The sequence below is a fragment of the Maniola jurtina genome, chromosome 19, assembly GCF_905333055.1.
Source record: "Maniola jurtina chromosome 19, ilManJurt1.1, whole genome shotgun sequence".
Classification (NCBI taxonomy): Eukaryota; Metazoa; Arthropoda; class Insecta; order Lepidoptera; family Nymphalidae; genus Maniola; species Maniola jurtina.
Window position 1 is genome coordinate 2,950,253 of NC_060047.1, and position 17,312 is coordinate 2,967,564.

Below are 17,312 nucleotides of genomic sequence, written 5' to 3' on the forward strand. Positions count from 1 at the left end.
TGGGCGTTATATAGTGTGTAAGTAAAATATTTAGATAAACATGTCATGGCTTTTCTTGTAAATAAAAATTATGCATAGATACTCGTTTTAGATAATTGAATTGGGCAACTGTAATAATACACATTTTTGCTATTGCTATATTTCTTACTGAGCTTCCTGGTAAATATCGCCCATATTTAGTTCGTACCTTGAAACATTGAATTTTAAAAGCAAAATATCTGTTTTATGTGTTCTAATTTTACATACCTACTACCTAGTAACCAATTATTATCAAGCTTGCTAATAATACTCAATCAATCAAGCAGAAAATGATGGCAAAACTCAGAAAAAAATATTTTCACCTTTCGGTTTTATCTGAAAATAGTGCATAGTCTGAAATATTTAGGGGCAACCTCCACTCAAATTCTTTTTCATGGTCAATTTAAAATATAATACAGTTGTCGGAAGCGAACGGCCCCTCGCGAATCTAATTTGAGCCTCTATCACCCTCGCCAGTATGATGCAAGATCTAACGCGTTTTGAAGGCCTCATAAACATTACTAGGATTCTATTTTAGGCACATAATATAAGAAGTCCACACTATCACAATAATATTATAAAGGAGAAAGTTTGTGTGTATGGGTGTATGTGTGTGTATGTTTGTTACTCCTTTACGCAAAAACTACTGGACGGACTTGGCTGAACTTTTGGGATGGAGGTAGATATTATCCTGGATTAGCACATAGGGTACTTTTTATCCCGGAAAATCAAAGAGTTCCCACGGGATTTCGAAAAACCTAAATCCTCGCGGGCATCGGCTAGTAAGAAATAAGAGTTCCTAAGTTCATAGTTAGAACAAAGTTGAAACGACAGGGTTCTATATATTTATGCCATTGCCCATTTCATGGCAAAGCCATTAATTTAATTTAGTGTTTAAACGATAGGAATACAAAACGGTACTTGGTTAATTTTTAACCCCCGACCCAAAAAGAGGGTGTTATTATAAGTTTGACGTGTGTATCTCTGTATCTGTGTATCTGTCTGTGCCATCGTAGCTCCTAAACTAATGAACCAATTTTAATTTAGTTTTTTTGTTTGAAAGGTGGCATGATCGAGAGTGTTCTTAGCTATACCTACCTAATTCAAGAAAATCGGTTCAGCCGTTTGACAGTTAACAGCTCTTTTCTAGTTACAACCTTCACTTGTCGGGGGTGTTATAAATTTTTAATTTACACTTGTTACCATCTCTTCTCGGTGCATCACAGTGAATAAATCTTTCCATCTCACATTTTTTCTTGGTTATTGCCAGAGTATCACACTTCACACTAATATTATAAAGGAGAAGGTTTGTATGTGTGTGTGTGTGTGTATGTGTGTGTGTGTGTATGTTTGTTACTCCTTCACGCAAAAACTACTGGACGGATTGGGCTGAAATTTAGAATGGAGATAGATTATACCCTGGATTAGCACATAGGCTACTTTTTATCCCGGAAAATCAAAGAGTTCCCACGGGAATTTTAAAAAACTTACAACCACGCGAACGAAGTCGCGGGCATCAGCTAGTAATTATATAGTAAGTGGTTTCTAAGCGACTTACTGGGACTGGGTCAGTCCTCAAAATGAAACAATCGAGAATCGAACTCGAAATATCTCGATTATAAACCGTACCGCTGCACTGTGCCAGAGTTATCACTACTATGACTAGAGATAATCTCTGTTAGATAACATATTTATCAATTTTCAATGCATTATCTCAGAACGCATTTAAATTTTACCACATCTCAGTGACATGTGAGCGTCGAATAATACTTCAATAATTTTTTGTTAGTTATACCTATTAATGGGTATTTAAGTTAAAATCCTACCTAACCTAAACCTAAACGTCAGTTGTCGTTTTTTTTTAAGTATTTTAAGTGTAGATTTATTTTCATTTTATTATAATGGTAAGGGCCATTTTTATTATTTTTTGTGGACTATTCATCATGGTAAGTATGTAAACTAACCTAATTTAAACAAATTAAATTAACAGTTTTGCATTTATTTGACTAAATCTTCACCTATCATGATCAACCTATGGTTGGCCCACTACAGAGCACGGATCTCCTCTCAGAATGAGAATGGTTTTGGCCATAGTATGCCACGCTGGCTCAGTTCGGGTTAGTAGATTTCACACACCTTTGACAATACTATGGAGAACTCTCAGGCATGCAGGTTTTCTCACGATGTTTTCCTTCACCATTAAAGCGATCCTAAGTTTTGTTGTGCACGTCCTGTTTACGTTCGATTTTTTCCAAAGCACAGTGTTTCATTTTCTCTGAATTGAAATTGAACAAAAAATATTTAACAATTGTAAAGAGCAACTGCCGAGTTTCTTGCTGGTTCTTTTCGGTGGCAACGGCATTCCGAAGCAGTGGTAAATTATTTTGACGATTCAATTCACTTGTAAAAGTTTATTTGAATAAAAATATATTCTATTCTGAACTATCATCGACTAACCCTCAGACACAAAAACCAAGTCCCCGAGTATGCATCATCGGCGCGGGTGTGGCAGGGCTGACCTCAGCACGGTACCTGCAGGACGAAGGCATCAGCTTCACGCTGCTGGAGTCCACGCGGTACGTGGGCGGCACGTGGCGGTATGACCCCAGGGTCGGCACCGACGAGAACGGCCTGCCCCTTCACACCAGCATGTACAAAAGTTTAAGGTGAATAAATGTTGCAGATATTCTATTTCACGAAGACCGTTTGGCTATGTGTATGTGAGTGCACACGTACACAATCATCAGCGTTTATTAAGACGGTCGCAGTTGGGTTTTAGTTTTCAACTTTATTCTTCTACTAGCTGACGCCCGCGACTTCGTCCGCGCGGATTTAGATTTTTCGAAATCCCGTGGGAACTCTTTGGTTTTCCGGAATAAAAAGTAGCCTATGTGCTAATCAAGGATATTATCTATCCCATTCTGAATTTCAGACAAATCCGTCCAGTAGTTTTTGCGTGAAGGAGTAACAAACATACACACACAAACACACATACAAACTTTCGCCTTTATAATAATAGTTTGATAATGTAGAGTAGTGGAAGTAGGTACTATTCTAAAATCGGCACATCTTTCATCTCCAGATGCCGGGTATACCCAGATATCTAATAATTTGTAGAATTTTGATATCAATTTCTACCGTATCTAATCGAGTAAGATGTTCATGGATGTTCATAAGATATTATGTAGACTATATTAGGCGGCATCAGCGATAAAAATGTTCCACGTAGTGGTATAATACTTATTGAGGATTACTTTATCTAGTATGTTCTGCATTAGATCATAAGTCAAAGTCAAAGTCAAAATCATTTATTCAAAGTTGGTACAATTGTACTCTTTTTGATGGTCGAAATTGTTAAATTTGTACGATATAGTGGCGATAATTAATTACGTGACTTAAAACTAAAGCTACGAGGGTTCCAAACGCGCCCAAGTCTGAGAAGAGCCCACATTATTGTCTACTGTCCTTATGTTACAGAATTGATATTTTCTGATGATAAAATCTGTTTGCTCTGGTACTTTCCTCTTCAGTGTTGACTGATTTTCTTCATATAACAATAATTAAAATATTCTCCACTATCGACCCGGCCCGGCTTCTAACGTAGCTGAATACTGCCCAAAAAGGAGTGTAATATGTTTTCAGGTTTCTTTACCTGTTTCCGGTTGAATGAATCTATACATATAATAAAATTGTAGAAAAGTGGTGTCTGTACAATGGAAATATATAAAAAAAAGTAGCAGGAGTTGTTATTATATCGATGCCGAACCCGAAATTGTAATTAATTTTTTTTTGTCTGTTTGTCTGTTTGTCTGTTTGTCTGTTTGTCTGTGTGTTTGTGCACGCTAATCTCAGAAACGGCTTATTCGATTTAGATACGGTTTTCACTAATATATTGTAGTAAGCTTCACTTAGCATTTAGTGTTTATTTCATGTCAATCGGTTCATAAATAAAAAAGTTATGTCAATTTAAAGAATCACGGCGAACATTTTTAACGTACCGAGAACGTACTACACGCCTCGCGCCTGAGCGTCCGTGGCTATATAAAGCGCGGTCACTATTCCACGCGAACGAAGTCGCGGGCACAGCTAGTGAATGAATTAATTAATTAATGATTTATTCAATAAAATGTAGGTAGGTACAATATGGTAGGTTACCGGTGATTCTACCATAACATCTAAATGCCTGAATAGATTTTGATGTATGGCATATCGCAATACTTAACATCATCCCGATGAACTGGTTATAATTTTTTTGAAAAGACTGTGAACATTTTTAAATATGTTTTTTTCACTTTTTAGTTCGTTTTTAGTAAAGCAGTCATGTTTTTATTTTTTTAATTATGACTTTTTTCATTTTAAATTTAGAACAAATCTCCCTAAACCTACCATGGAACTAAAAGATTTCCCACTGCCAGAGGATGCGCCTTCGTTCATGACATGGGAAACCGTCTACAAGTACATTCAAGGTTACGTTAAGCACTTAGAAAAACACATCAAGGTAAGTAAAATATAAATACTCGTTTATTTAACCAAGCAGAGAGAAAACGAAAACTGTTTTTTTTTTACTAAGATTCATGATCAACCCTTTTCCGCCCCACTACTGAGTACGGGTCTCCTCTCAGAATGAGAAGGGTTTAGGCCATAGTCTGCCACGCTGGCCCAATGCGGATTGGCAGACTTCACACACCTTTGAGAACATGGAGAACTCTCAGGCATGCAGGTTTCCTCACGATGTTTTCCTTCACCGTTAACGCAAGTGATATTTAATTGCTTAAAACGCACATAACTGAAAGGTTAGTGGTGCGTGCCCGGGATCGAACCCCCGACCTCCGATTAGGAGGCGGACGTTCTAACCACTAGGCTATCACAGCTTTTTTTAGCTTTTTTTTTACTAAGATTAACTCTACTTAATAAATTGAAGTTGGTACCTGCTTAAACATAGGTAGTTATGAACAAACTGTTTTAACGGTAACTCCAGCAATTTATCTGCCGAGAAAAATTAGTTGTGTCAGAGTTAAAAACTGTTCTGAGTTAAGTAATCAGAGAATTCCAAACTTGATACCAAGCAAACTTTGAAAATACGCCATTCTTGATATATCTTCCAATAGTATCGAAGTAAAAACATCTAAAGAATATCTATCTAAGTAAAAAACATCTAAGCTTTTTATTCCAGTTCCTACACAATGTGATATTGGTGTCCCGAGAGCAAAACGCGTGGAAAGTGAAATACCAAAACGTAATTACGGGCGAAAGATTCGAAGAAGAGTTTGATTTCGTTTTCATCGGTACGGGGCATTTCAACAAACCTAATTATCCTGACATCCCTGAGGAAGAACTCTTTACTGGTAATCGCCAATACTAATATCTAATAATAATTAATAATAAAATGTCCTTCCGAGGTATTATAGTGCACAAGTGTGTACGCAAACACAGGTGCACTCTCTATTCCCTCACTCTCATAGCCCGATGGGACGGAAATACGACACGAACGGAGAGAGATCATCGCAGGACCGAGCGACGGCTTTGGGTGCTTTCGCACGCACAGGGGTGCAACACCGCCAACTTTCTAACTCTAGGCTTAGTAGGTACAGAGGATTTTTTTAACAGAAAAATCCAATGCCTAACAATTTTTTGGCCTGACCCGAGAATCGAACCCGGGAACTCGTCATCAGCAGTGGAACATGCTAACAACTAGACCAACAAGGCCGTGTCTTACTGTAACTAATACCTATTATACATGCGAAAGGTGCCTGACTGTCTGTCTACTAGTTTTCACTACCTACCCATCCGTTTAACAGATTTTGAAGGGCTTAGAGATAATAATATCATGGCTATCAATTAATGTTTAACGGTAAACCGTTAAAGCAACTAATTAATAGGTAATATTGAATTGCTTATAGCCAGCATGCATAGGGTTCTCAACCAGGGTAGGCATTAGTTCCTCTTTTATGTCGCTATGACCTGCACACCACTAGTAATATTGAAAAATGAAGATTGTGCTAATTTACCTACCTACCTATTTAGGGTAACTTCTACAATCTGCACGCTTATATATACTTAAAACGCCGAAAAATTAGAGCTGCATACCCGGGATCGAACCCCCGACCTCTCGATTTTTACCAGGGTAGTGGTTATCATGTATATAGGCAAAAACAATATTCTATTTCAGGTACAATCATCCACAGTCACGATTACAAAGAGAGAGATCGCTACAAAGACCGGCGGGTCCTCATAGTTGGAGCCGGTCCTTCAGGCTTGGACATAGCCATCAATGTAGTAAACGTTGCCAAGACTTTAGTACATAGCCACCACTTCCGAGCTCCCTTAAAGACGGTCTTCCCTGAAAATTATATAAGGAAACCGGATATCAAGGAGTTTAGTGCCACTGGTGTTGTGTTTGAGGATGGGAGTTATGAAGACATTGACGATGTTATTTATTGTACTGGTGAGTTACTTCAGGTTTTCTTCATCATTGACTGGCTTGCGACCGTCGTAGGTGCCGTTTGTCTTACTGTAATTATATCAACTTGTAATTGTATCTGTAGTATATTATATCACATCACACTAATATTATAAAGGCGAAAGTTTGTATGTGTGTGTGTGTGTGTGTGTGTGTGTGTGTGTGTATGTTTGTTACTCCTTCACGCAAAAACCACTGGACGGATTTGGCTGAAATTCAGAATGTAGATAGATAATATCCTGGATTAGCACATAGGCTACTTTTTATCCCGGAAAATCAATGAGTTCCCACGGGATTTCGAAAAACCTAAATCCACGCGGACGAAGTCGCGGGCGTCAGCTAGTAAAGTATATAGCACCTACCTATAGGTAATCAATAGTAAATAATAATAATTAATTAATGAAGTGACTAGTATATTTTGTTAAAAACCGCAATCTCTACCCTTCTCTCCTTACTGGCGAATTAATCAATACAATAAGTACCTACACATTATTATTATCACCTTTACTTAACATTTCTAACATTTATAAAATCCACCATCTTTAACCGAAAATTTTGGCTTTGTATTTCAACGCATTTCCAATTTGATTTCAATAACCGCACGATTTTAGTTCTGCATCAGAGCAGATTAGACAATCGGAACGACTTCCAGATAAGCTTTTAATAGAGTTTTCTCTTAGGCTACCAATATTATTACCCGTTCCTGGATAAAAGTTGTGGCGTAGAGTGGAATCAAGAATGCGTGAAGCCGTTACACAAATGTATAGTGAACATCAACCAGCCCACTATGCTGTTCCTAGGGTGTATCTCACGCGCCTGTCTGTTCCTAGCCTTGGATGCTCAGGTACGGTAGGCCTCAGAATTCGAGTAGCAATTCCGCGAATCTATTGCATCAAAAACCTGCATGTCGCACTTATGACCTTTTTCTATAAACACGCCATACACACCTAACGCATGTGCATAGCCGTGCCACACGAATATAATAATCAAGGTGCTAAACAACCATTAGCCTTTGACTGTACCTTCAACACAAATTGATTACGAAAATGAACAATAATCTCTTACAATGAGCAGTGTTACAGATGAAAAATTTTACATCAATATTTTTTCTGTGACTTCATTAGTAAATAACCATATTATAAATGCAAAAGTAAGTTCGTTTGTTCGGTTGTCCTTCAATGACGCCGCAACGGAGCAACGGATCGAAGCGGATGCGAGGAAAACGAAAGAGTTCCCGTGGTATTTTAAAACCTAAATCCACGCAGATAATGTTGCGGGCTTCATCTAGTACATAACCAGTTTTTAACAATCGCTTTTAAACAATTAATAGATATACCTATTCACAAAATACTGTAACTACTTAACAAGTGTAAATTAAAAATTTATAACCCCCGACAAGTGAAGGTTACAGTAACTAGAAAAGAACTGATAACTTTCAAACGGCTAAACCAATTTTCTTGGATTATAACTAAGAACACTCTCGATCAAGCCACCTTTCAAACAAAAAAAAAAACTAAATTAAAATCGGTTCATTAGTTTAGGAGCTACGATGGCACAGACAGATACATAGATACACACGTCAAACTTATAACACCCCTCTTTTTGGCTGGGGGGTTAAAAATAAAAATTACAATACAAAAATGTCCTCCAAATCACTGTAACAAGGCAGGGTGCCCAGAACGCTGGCTGCGTTATACCTCGTTGATATGCTGACCGAGGTAATTAATTTAACACAGATTTGACGGTATCTACTCCATCGTTCGCAGGCAAGATATGCTGCGGCGTTAGTTAAAGGTGACTTCAAACTGCCTTCTAAGGAGAAAATGTTGGAGGATTGGAGCATGCAAGTTGAGACTATCCAGTCGAAAGGACGACCAATGTCCGACTTACACGTCTTAGGTGATGATGAGGTAATTAATAATTTACAAAAACGGGCCAAGTGTGAGTCGGACTCGCGCACCGAAGGTTCCGTACTCAGATATTTTTTTCGACATTTTGCACGATAAATCAAAAACTATTGTGCATAAAAATAAATCAAAATCTGTTTTAGAATGTACAGGTAAATCTCTTTCATATGATACCTGGTACTTGGTATAGTTATCTTACTTTGAAAATTTAAACACATTTTAATTTTTTTTTAATAATGTAACCACAAATTCACGGTTTAAGGATTTATTCCTTTACTTGTGCTATAAGACCTACCTACCTGTCTTTCATGATTCTAGGTCAACGGGAAGTACCCTATAGGTTTTCTTGACAGACACGACGGACGGACGGACAGACAGACAGACAGACAACAAAGTGATCCTATTAGGGTTCCATTTTTCCTTTTGAGGTACGGAACCCTAAAAACTGCACTAAAAAAACCCAAGTTTTAATCTGTTATTTCCACAGAGTAACTACTACGCGGCATTGACAGAAGAATCCGGCATAGAAAGAGTTCCAAGTTATGCGATGAAAATGCACAAAATGGTCATGAAAACCGCGTTTTATGACTTATATACATTCAGGAACTATACTTACACTGTTCTAGACGACGATAATGTTATACTGACGCGAGAAGACAAGGTTGACTTTACACGTTATATCTAATTCTTATTAAAGGAAAGTTGTTCTTACCCGTAAATATTTTCACACCCATCGCCGGCCATTCACCCATCGCCGACCCATTACTGAGCACGGGTCTCCTCTCGGAATAAGGAGAGTTAGACCATAGTCCACCACATTTCTTGTCTGGTCTGGTGGGAGGCTTCGACCGTGGCTAGTTACCACCCTACCGTGACGGCAATCGATTTAGCGTTCTGGTACGATGCCGTGTAGAAACCAAAAGGGAATTGGTTTAATGAAAACTGTCATACCCATTTACCAATGAGATTGCACTCAAGGGATAACTTGTATCTGAATTTTAAAAAGAGTTATCCTCACGATGTTTTCCTATGCCTTAAAAGCAAGTGGTGTCTTATATCTTAAAACCTTATAGTGAATGTTGAAAAAAAGGTTAATTTCTGTTAGCATAGGTGGTTCATAGAATTGCCATCAATCAATAAAGCTAAACGTAGTGTGGGACGCCCTCCAGCACGATGGACCGATGATATTAAGCGGCTGGCGGGAAGTGGCCGGATGAGGAAGGCTGTGGTGGACCGGGTGTGGTGGCGCTCTTTAGGGAAGGCCTATGTCCAACAGTGGACGTCCACAGGCTGATGATGATGATGATGATGATGAATAAAGCTATCTATATAAATATGCTAGTAAGTATGTATTTTGTATAGTTTAAGCTAGTAGAAAGGCTGTAAGTGGCAGCGCCACAATCGGCTTATGGAGCGCATTAATCAGGCATCAAATATGCATGCCACTCCGCGTGCAACTCCCTGCTTCCCAAGTCCTACCTACGAGAACAGACAGATACAGTGAGGCGACGCCCTTCATGTTTGCGGCCGACCAAGCTTTCCGGTTGTAGCGCCTACAAATCCGGACGACTGATTCACTACTAAGCAAAATAAATTAAAGGAGGTGACCCAACACGTACCCAAGCCTGGCACAAAAGAAAAGTATCTCATATTTAAAGAAATTAGTAAACAACCGGCCAAGTGCGAGTCAGACTCGCGCATCGAGGGTTCCGTACTCTGGCATTTTCCCGACATTTTGCACGATAAAGCAAGAACTATTATGCGTAAAATAAATAAAAATCTGTTTTATAGAATGTACAGGTAAAACTTTTTCTTATGAAACCCCACTTGGTAGGTATAGGAACTTATCTGACTTTGAAAATTGAAAATACTAATTATTATTTGTTCATGACTCATGAGCACATTTTAATCGTTTTTGTGATGTACCTAACCACAAATTCACGGTTTTCGGATTTTTTCCTTTACTTGTGCCTACCTACCAAATTTCATGATTCTAGATCAACGAGAAGTAGGTACCCTATGGGTTTTCTTGACAGACACGACAGACAGACAACAAAGTAATCCTATAAAGGTTCCGATTGTTCTTTTGAAGTACAGAACCCTAAAAATAACAGTAATCATCGTAATTGTATTAGTTTCTTTGATTTTGATAGCCGTTTTAGCGTGGGGTCTTTGGCCAAAACCCTTCTCGTTCTGCAAGCAGACCCTAACTCAGTGGTGAGTCGACGATGTCTATTAATGATGATAATAATACAACATTTCAGCTTCCATCCCACATTTTAACCACTAGGCTATCATCGCCTTTGCAAATACAGGTACATAGATTAAATGGAGTGGTCCTTAATACCGGGGTACATAAGCGGCTTGCAATGGGCGGGGCGCGGGCCTCCAGTCACGGGTGGCGTGGGCGGACTGAATACTGAATATTACTGAATACTTTATCATTGCTGCTTTACTATAAATAAAATACCACACATAAAACCACTGAACTGTGCGAAATAGACGATGCAATGATCAGATTATTTGTATAATATTAGGAGTATCATGAAGGGATCCATCAACATATCTTATCCACTCACTGAAAGAAGCCGAGTTCCACATTTCCCAGGCTCTACATCAAATCTCGTCGTCTCTACATTTCCGGATACATTGAATTTTTCACGGAAAATTGAAAGGAAAGGATTCCCGGAGGATGTCGCGGCGAACTCTTACGTAGATATTTTAAGCTCCTATTTATTATACGTCCCTTTGATTGACTAAAAAGAATTATTAGTGTACCTATTTATTATAAACTTTTAATAATACAATAGGTACCTTTTTTGTAAGTCTATGGTTGTTTTATTACACCTACTACCTACCTATTCTGTGTGTAATTTAAAATGAATATTTTAGATCTTAACCCTTTTATTAGTGAGAAATAAGAAAGAGAGAAAACTTACAAAAAAAGAGCACTTAAAACAAAAACCATAAGTAAGCACCTACCTAAGCACCAAATCTCGAGCTTATAAAGAGGGCGACACCCATCCACCTTAGGGATGGTAGGGAAAGACTCATGAATATTTTAAGCGATTCATTTTATGACAGATTGACTTCATCGACTGGCTGCGATGTAAAGGCGGAGGAAAATTGTTTACATTACCATTATCGGATGAAAGGTATTAAAAGTTTTCAAACAGGGTGCATGAGTAGTGGTGCATAATGTAAGTAAACACAGTCTAGTGGTCAACACGTCAACCTCCTCTTCAAGGGGTCCGGGGTTCAGTTCCGGCCACTCACCTCTAACTTTTCGAAGTTATGTACTTTTTAAGCAATTAATTATCACTTTCTTTGAGGCGAAGGAAAACATCGTGAGGAAACCTGCACGCCTGAGAGTTCTGCATAATATTCTCAAAGGTGTGTGAAGTGTGGCAATCCACACGTGGTCAGCGTGGTGGACTTCTTACTTACTTATTTTTAACCAGCTTTTTTAGCGTAATTTCTATATTTAAACTCATTTCGCTATTTCATGACGAATTTAGATTATAGACCCAAAAAGCAGATACCTATTTCAAATATCAAAATTATTGATTGTTCAATCAAAATTAATGATAGTTTTCAGCAAATGCTTCAGTGTGCTAAAGGCACTGCAATGGGCATACAAGTACGCTGGAAGACATATGTCATAGATACAAAATGACAGTTATTTTTTTGTGCCGATTCGAAACATCCCCACCGACCGTACCACCAATTAAAATAGATACTTCGTGACGGTTTCAACTTTTGGAAATGTGTGTGACGCTAAATCTTAGACATTTAGTTCCGAAACGCTCACAATATGACGCCCACTGCAGCGCCAAAATAGCAAAAATCAAGTTGCTCCTAAAACAGGTCGGCAATCTAAGGTCCAGCGTGTACCTATTTATTAATAGAGGTCAGTGACTCAAGACGCCCAGAAAATAGTCGTTTGGTAATAGCACCCGATTTGCCCTCTTGTGTCCCGGGGCTGCTGTAATCTAGTTGGCACCCCCGCTATTCGGTTAAAATCGCAAGGCTAATAAAATATTTTGACCCTTTTACTAGGCGACTACGCCTACTATACGGTACAATCGCGAACGATTATCCAAAGATATTTTAAAACTCCAAGTAATCAAAGCTCGGCATTCGTATTCTAAAAAGTGAAGACAAATTCGTACACTTGCATGTAAGTATGCGCGTAACGGCACAACACAGATACAGCTAGCCCGTGATAGCCTAGTGGTTAGGACGTCCGCCTCCTAATCGGAGGTCGGGGGTTCGATCCCGGGCACGCACCTCTAACTTTTCGGAATTATATGCGTTTTAAGTAATTTAATATCACTTGCTTTAACGGTAAAGAAAAACATCGTGAGGAAACCTGCATGCCTGAGAGTTCTCCATAATGTTCTCAAAGGTATGGGAAATCGGCCAATCCGCACTTCGCCAGCGTGGCAGACTATGCTGCCCAAAACCCTTTTCAGTCTAAGAGCCGTGCTCTGTAGTGAGCCGGCGATGGGTTGATCATGATGATCACTATTGGGTAAACGACACCTACGAGCATATTGGGTGAAACGACACCTACGTGCATGCTTTAAAACAAAGTAACCCATTAACGGTTTACGGAAGTCGTTTCATTGCTTGATCTAAAACAACAGAGCAAGAACCTTATAACGAGGCAGTCGCCAGCGCAACTCCGATGAGTCACCGTGGCCTACGTGACCGGACGCTCGTAGGCATCGGCGAAACTTCGCGAACATTCTACGAGGACGGGATCAGTAGCCAATCAGCGCGGCCCGCGACGCTTCACCCCGCTCCGACCGCCTCCTGCCGTTCGCTAATAAATACGCCGCGCCGGCCACCGAGCCAGCAGTTCGACTGGGAGCGCCGCTCGCCGCCAAAGTCGGAACGTGGTTAGACGCTTACGACTGGCGGGTGGTGATACCAGCGAACGAGACAGGAGGTGTTGACGAGCCGTCTCGTCAGCTCCGCCGATATCCCCGCTCCCCCCCTCGCGTTTCCCTCCGTAGTGCGTAGTCTGCCGGCCGCCGGCGGCCGAGTGTTGTTAGGATAATTAGAACCCGTGTAGGATAGGTACCTAGGCTTAAGATTTAAGATTGTAAGAATCCAATAAACGCCGAAGGGCGTTAGTGTATACCATCCGTGTTTAATTTACCTTCCCTCAACCCGGCTAGGGACAACCGACGGGAGGTAGGTTCGACCCCTGCTCCTCCATGTACGTAGCGAGGCAAGGCAGGACTCACCTGAGCTAGCCCGCTACGTTACATTGGCGCCCATCCGAAAAACCCACCCGGCCGTCCGGGATTCGCGCGCGTCGCATAGACCCGGTCGTATCCGTTTCCGAATAGTATTCCGTAAAAATTAAAGATACGCCCTGCTACATCGCAGTGGCATCCGATCCGAGAGGAGACAGGGAAAACACACAGGTAACACTTTTATTTAAATTCGAGTGATTTGAAAGCATTAACGAATATAAACCCTTGCACAAAGTCGGCCCGTACAGTTCGAGTTCGACTGTAAGGGTGAATATTCGACCGCGAAACTCAATAAAAACTCACAAGAATAGAATCGCGAGAATTGGATGCTTATCCAGGATTAGTTGGCTCGGGGGTTCCGAGAAGATAAACCCAAGATCAGCTCCACATCGTAACAAAATACCACACAACACAGACACACAAGGGGGAAAATTAGAAAAATCAAAAAACGCGTTAACGGATATAAACTCTTGCAAAAAGTTGACTCGTACAGTTCGAGTTCGACTGTAAGTGTGAGTATCCGACCGAAATATAATAGTGAAAACCTAGAAATCCGACAATTAAAGGCGCGAGTTATATGCTTATCCAGGATTAGTCGGCTCGGGGGTCCCGAGAAGATAAATCTGAGGATAAGCATCCGACCGAATTAATAAAACGAGGGGGAAAAATTATCGATATAATAATATTCCATTACCGATAAATTATAAAGTCTAAATGAGGAGATACATAAGATATAAAAACTAAAAGATATAGAATATATAAGGTATAAAAGATAGATAGATGGAGTACCGTCCACTCATCCTTTGAGAGATAGATACAAACTAAAAATAATCCGTTACCGTTACCGTTTCATATAATAATCCGTTACCATTTCATCCGTACGATATAATAATCCGTTACCGTTCAAAAGAAAGATTAAGAAATAAACTAGTTAACCGTCATTCTCTGTAATTATAATTATACTTTACCGTTGTCACCGGTATCGAAAGTGATCGTTACCGGTACCGTTCTGTCCGTTACCGTAGAAGTTAAAATAATAACCCGTGATTTAGTTAGCATAAACCAGATTGCTTAATATAGAAATTCTTAAACAAGATAGAAATAAGTAAACCATAGTAGTAAAAGAAGATAATGCCCACGGCCTGGATATACGCGCTAAATAAACAAAAATTAATCGAAGAACTAGAAAATAGAAATATACCGGTTACACCCACGAGTACAGTCGACGAATTGCGTAAGCAATTATCACAGATAATCAAAACCGAGCAAGAAACGTTCAAAGACTGCACAATGGGGAACGAAGAGGAAATGAAAGAATTTGATAAGGCCATATCCCGCTGGAAGATCCATTACGATACAACAGGGGACGCCACCGAATTTCTGGAAAGAATAGAGGAACTAGCAGATACGTTAAAGGTCAATAAAGACAAAATAATACATCTAATACCCAGATGTCTTAACGGAAAAGCGTCACTATGGTACAGAAACAACAACCAGTATTGGAAAACCTGGGAAGATTTCACAGAAAACTTCAAACTATATTATTACCCGAGGAATTATGAGAAAAATCTTTTAGAAACAATCATAAATAGACGACAACGACCTTGGGAAAACTTCGTACAATATTTAACCGATATACAAACGCTCATGAGAAGATACGGAAAGCTTACACCGGAACAACAACTGGAAAGAATATACGACAATATGAAGTCTAATTACCAATACTACATAAAGAGAAGAGACTTTGATACAATTACGGAACTTATTCAGCTAGCAAGGGACTACGAAAAGATAAACACAGACCGATACAAAGATAGGTACACAAGGACAAATTATCAACACAGAGAAACCCGAACAGAACAAACCGACAAGGCGACAGAAAATCCGAAACAGGAAGACCATGAAAAGAACGGAAAACTGGTCAACCAAGATTACGATCCGAATACCTGCTGCTGGAAATGTGGGAAGAAAAACCACAAATCCCAGGAATGTCGGAATAAACAGGTCATATTCTGCAGCAAATGCGGTCTTCTGGGAAAATTGACGAAGAACTGCTGTAAAGAAACAGGCAAAACGAACAGAGTTAAACAAGCATATACAACAAACATACAAGTGGGAAAGGACAAGAGGATCTTTACCAAGATAAAAATACACGGAAAACCGTTCAACGCGTTAGTAGATACAGGGTCAACAAATACCTACATCAACAAGGAAATCATGGAACACGTAAGAAAACACAATAAAGGAACAGTAAGGAAAGAAACAACAATAAAATTAGCAGACGGGTCCAAGGTAACGACAGATACAGCCGTAAACATTGAGCTAGAATTAAACGGAAGAGTCCTAACGCACCAAGTCATCTATCTCCCATCAACAACAGTAATGATAATGGGGATGGACCTGCTTACACGAATAGGACTTACAATAGACTGGAAACAGGCGACATGTGAGCACACAGAGACAATAAACCCGGAAGCAAAAGGGAACAAGACAAACACCCTTACTACCGAACAAAAAACCATACTACAGACTGTTCTGAAAGAAGAGTTCGAAAAAGCTGAAAGAAGCCCAAAAGGAAATACCTGGGTAAAACACGTAATAAAGCTAAAACATAAAGAACCAGTAAAGCAAAAATACTACCCGAGAAACCCGAAAATGCAAGAAAAAATTAACGAACACGTAAATCAAATGTTGGCAGATGGAATCATCGAGAGATCAAGCAGCCCGTATAGCTCACCAATAGTGATGGCCAAAAAGGATAATGGCCAATACCGATTTTGCATAGACTTCAGAAGAATAAACGAAATTACCGAAAAAGACGCCTACCCGATACCCCAAATAGACGACACACTAGAAAAGCTAAGTAAAGGAAAATATTTTTCAAAATTCGACCTAAAGAATGGCTACTGGAACGTCCCACTAGACGAGACAAGCAAACCAATAACGGCGTTCACGGTACCAGGAAGAGGACTATTCCAGTTCAGAGTTATGCCATTCGGACTACATTCAAGTGGTGCAACATTTCAGAGATTATTAGATAGAGTGATAGGCCCAGAATTAGAACCAAACGCTTACGTATATCTAGACGACATAATAGTCTGCAGCAAAACATTTGACGAACACATAAAGCACTTAAAAGAAATATTTAAACGAATCACTGACGCAGGTCTCAGAATAAACAAAGAAAAATGTGAGTTTTGCCAACACCAAGTAGAATACCTAGGTCACGTGATAACAAAGGAAGGTCTGAAGATGGATGAAGGGAAAATACAGGCGATAAAGCAACTCAGGGCACCGGAGAGCATAAAGGACATAAGGCGGTTTATAGGAATGACATCGTGGTATAGAAAATTCATTCCCAACTACGCAGAACTTACGTCACCATTGGTAAAACTTCTAAGGAAAGACGAAAAATTCAACTGGGGAAAAGAACAACAAGAATGCTTCGAAAAAATAAAAAAATTACTCATAGAAGACCCGATCTTAACCAGAGCCGACTTCTCGAAACCATTCGTACTCCAAACAGATGCAAGCGACACAGGCCTCGGAGCCGTCTTAATGCAGGAGGAGGACGGACAGCAAAAGGTAGTAATGTACGCAAGTCGAGCACTACAACCTCCAGAAACAAGATACTCAACCACGGAGAAGGAATGCCTTGCG

The 17,312-nt window shown here is 39.6% G+C and overlaps 1 protein-coding gene across 1 annotated transcript; it reads left to right on the top strand.

The window, feature by feature from the left end:
• Positions 1–2,547: 2,547 nt before the first annotated feature.
• On the top strand, positions 2,548–8,386 carry LOC123875064 (senecionine N-oxygenase-like). Its single transcript, XM_045920720.1, has 6 exons — positions 2,548–2,684; positions 4,384–4,516; positions 5,192–5,363; positions 6,188–6,463; positions 7,159–7,327; positions 8,245–8,386. Exons 1-6 carry the CDS (start codon positions 2,668–2,670, stop codon positions 8,264–8,266), a joined length of 789 nt encoding a protein of 262 aa, XP_045776676.1. The 5' UTR covers positions 2,548–2,667; the 3' UTR covers positions 8,267–8,386.
• The last annotated feature ends 8,926 nt before the right edge of the window (positions 8,387–17,312 follow it).

Excerpts from the sequence above, each read along its gene's own strand:
- LOC123875064 (XM_045920720.1), top strand. Across the intron at positions 6,464-7,158 it reads CGATGTTATTTATTGTACTG|GCTACCAATATTATTACCCG; the intron begins GTGAGTTACTTC and ends GTTTTCTCTTAG. Across the intron at positions 7,328-8,244 it reads GCCTTGGATGCTCAGGTACG|GCAAGATATGCTGCGGCGTT; the intron begins GTAGGCCTCAGA and ends CATCGTTCGCAG.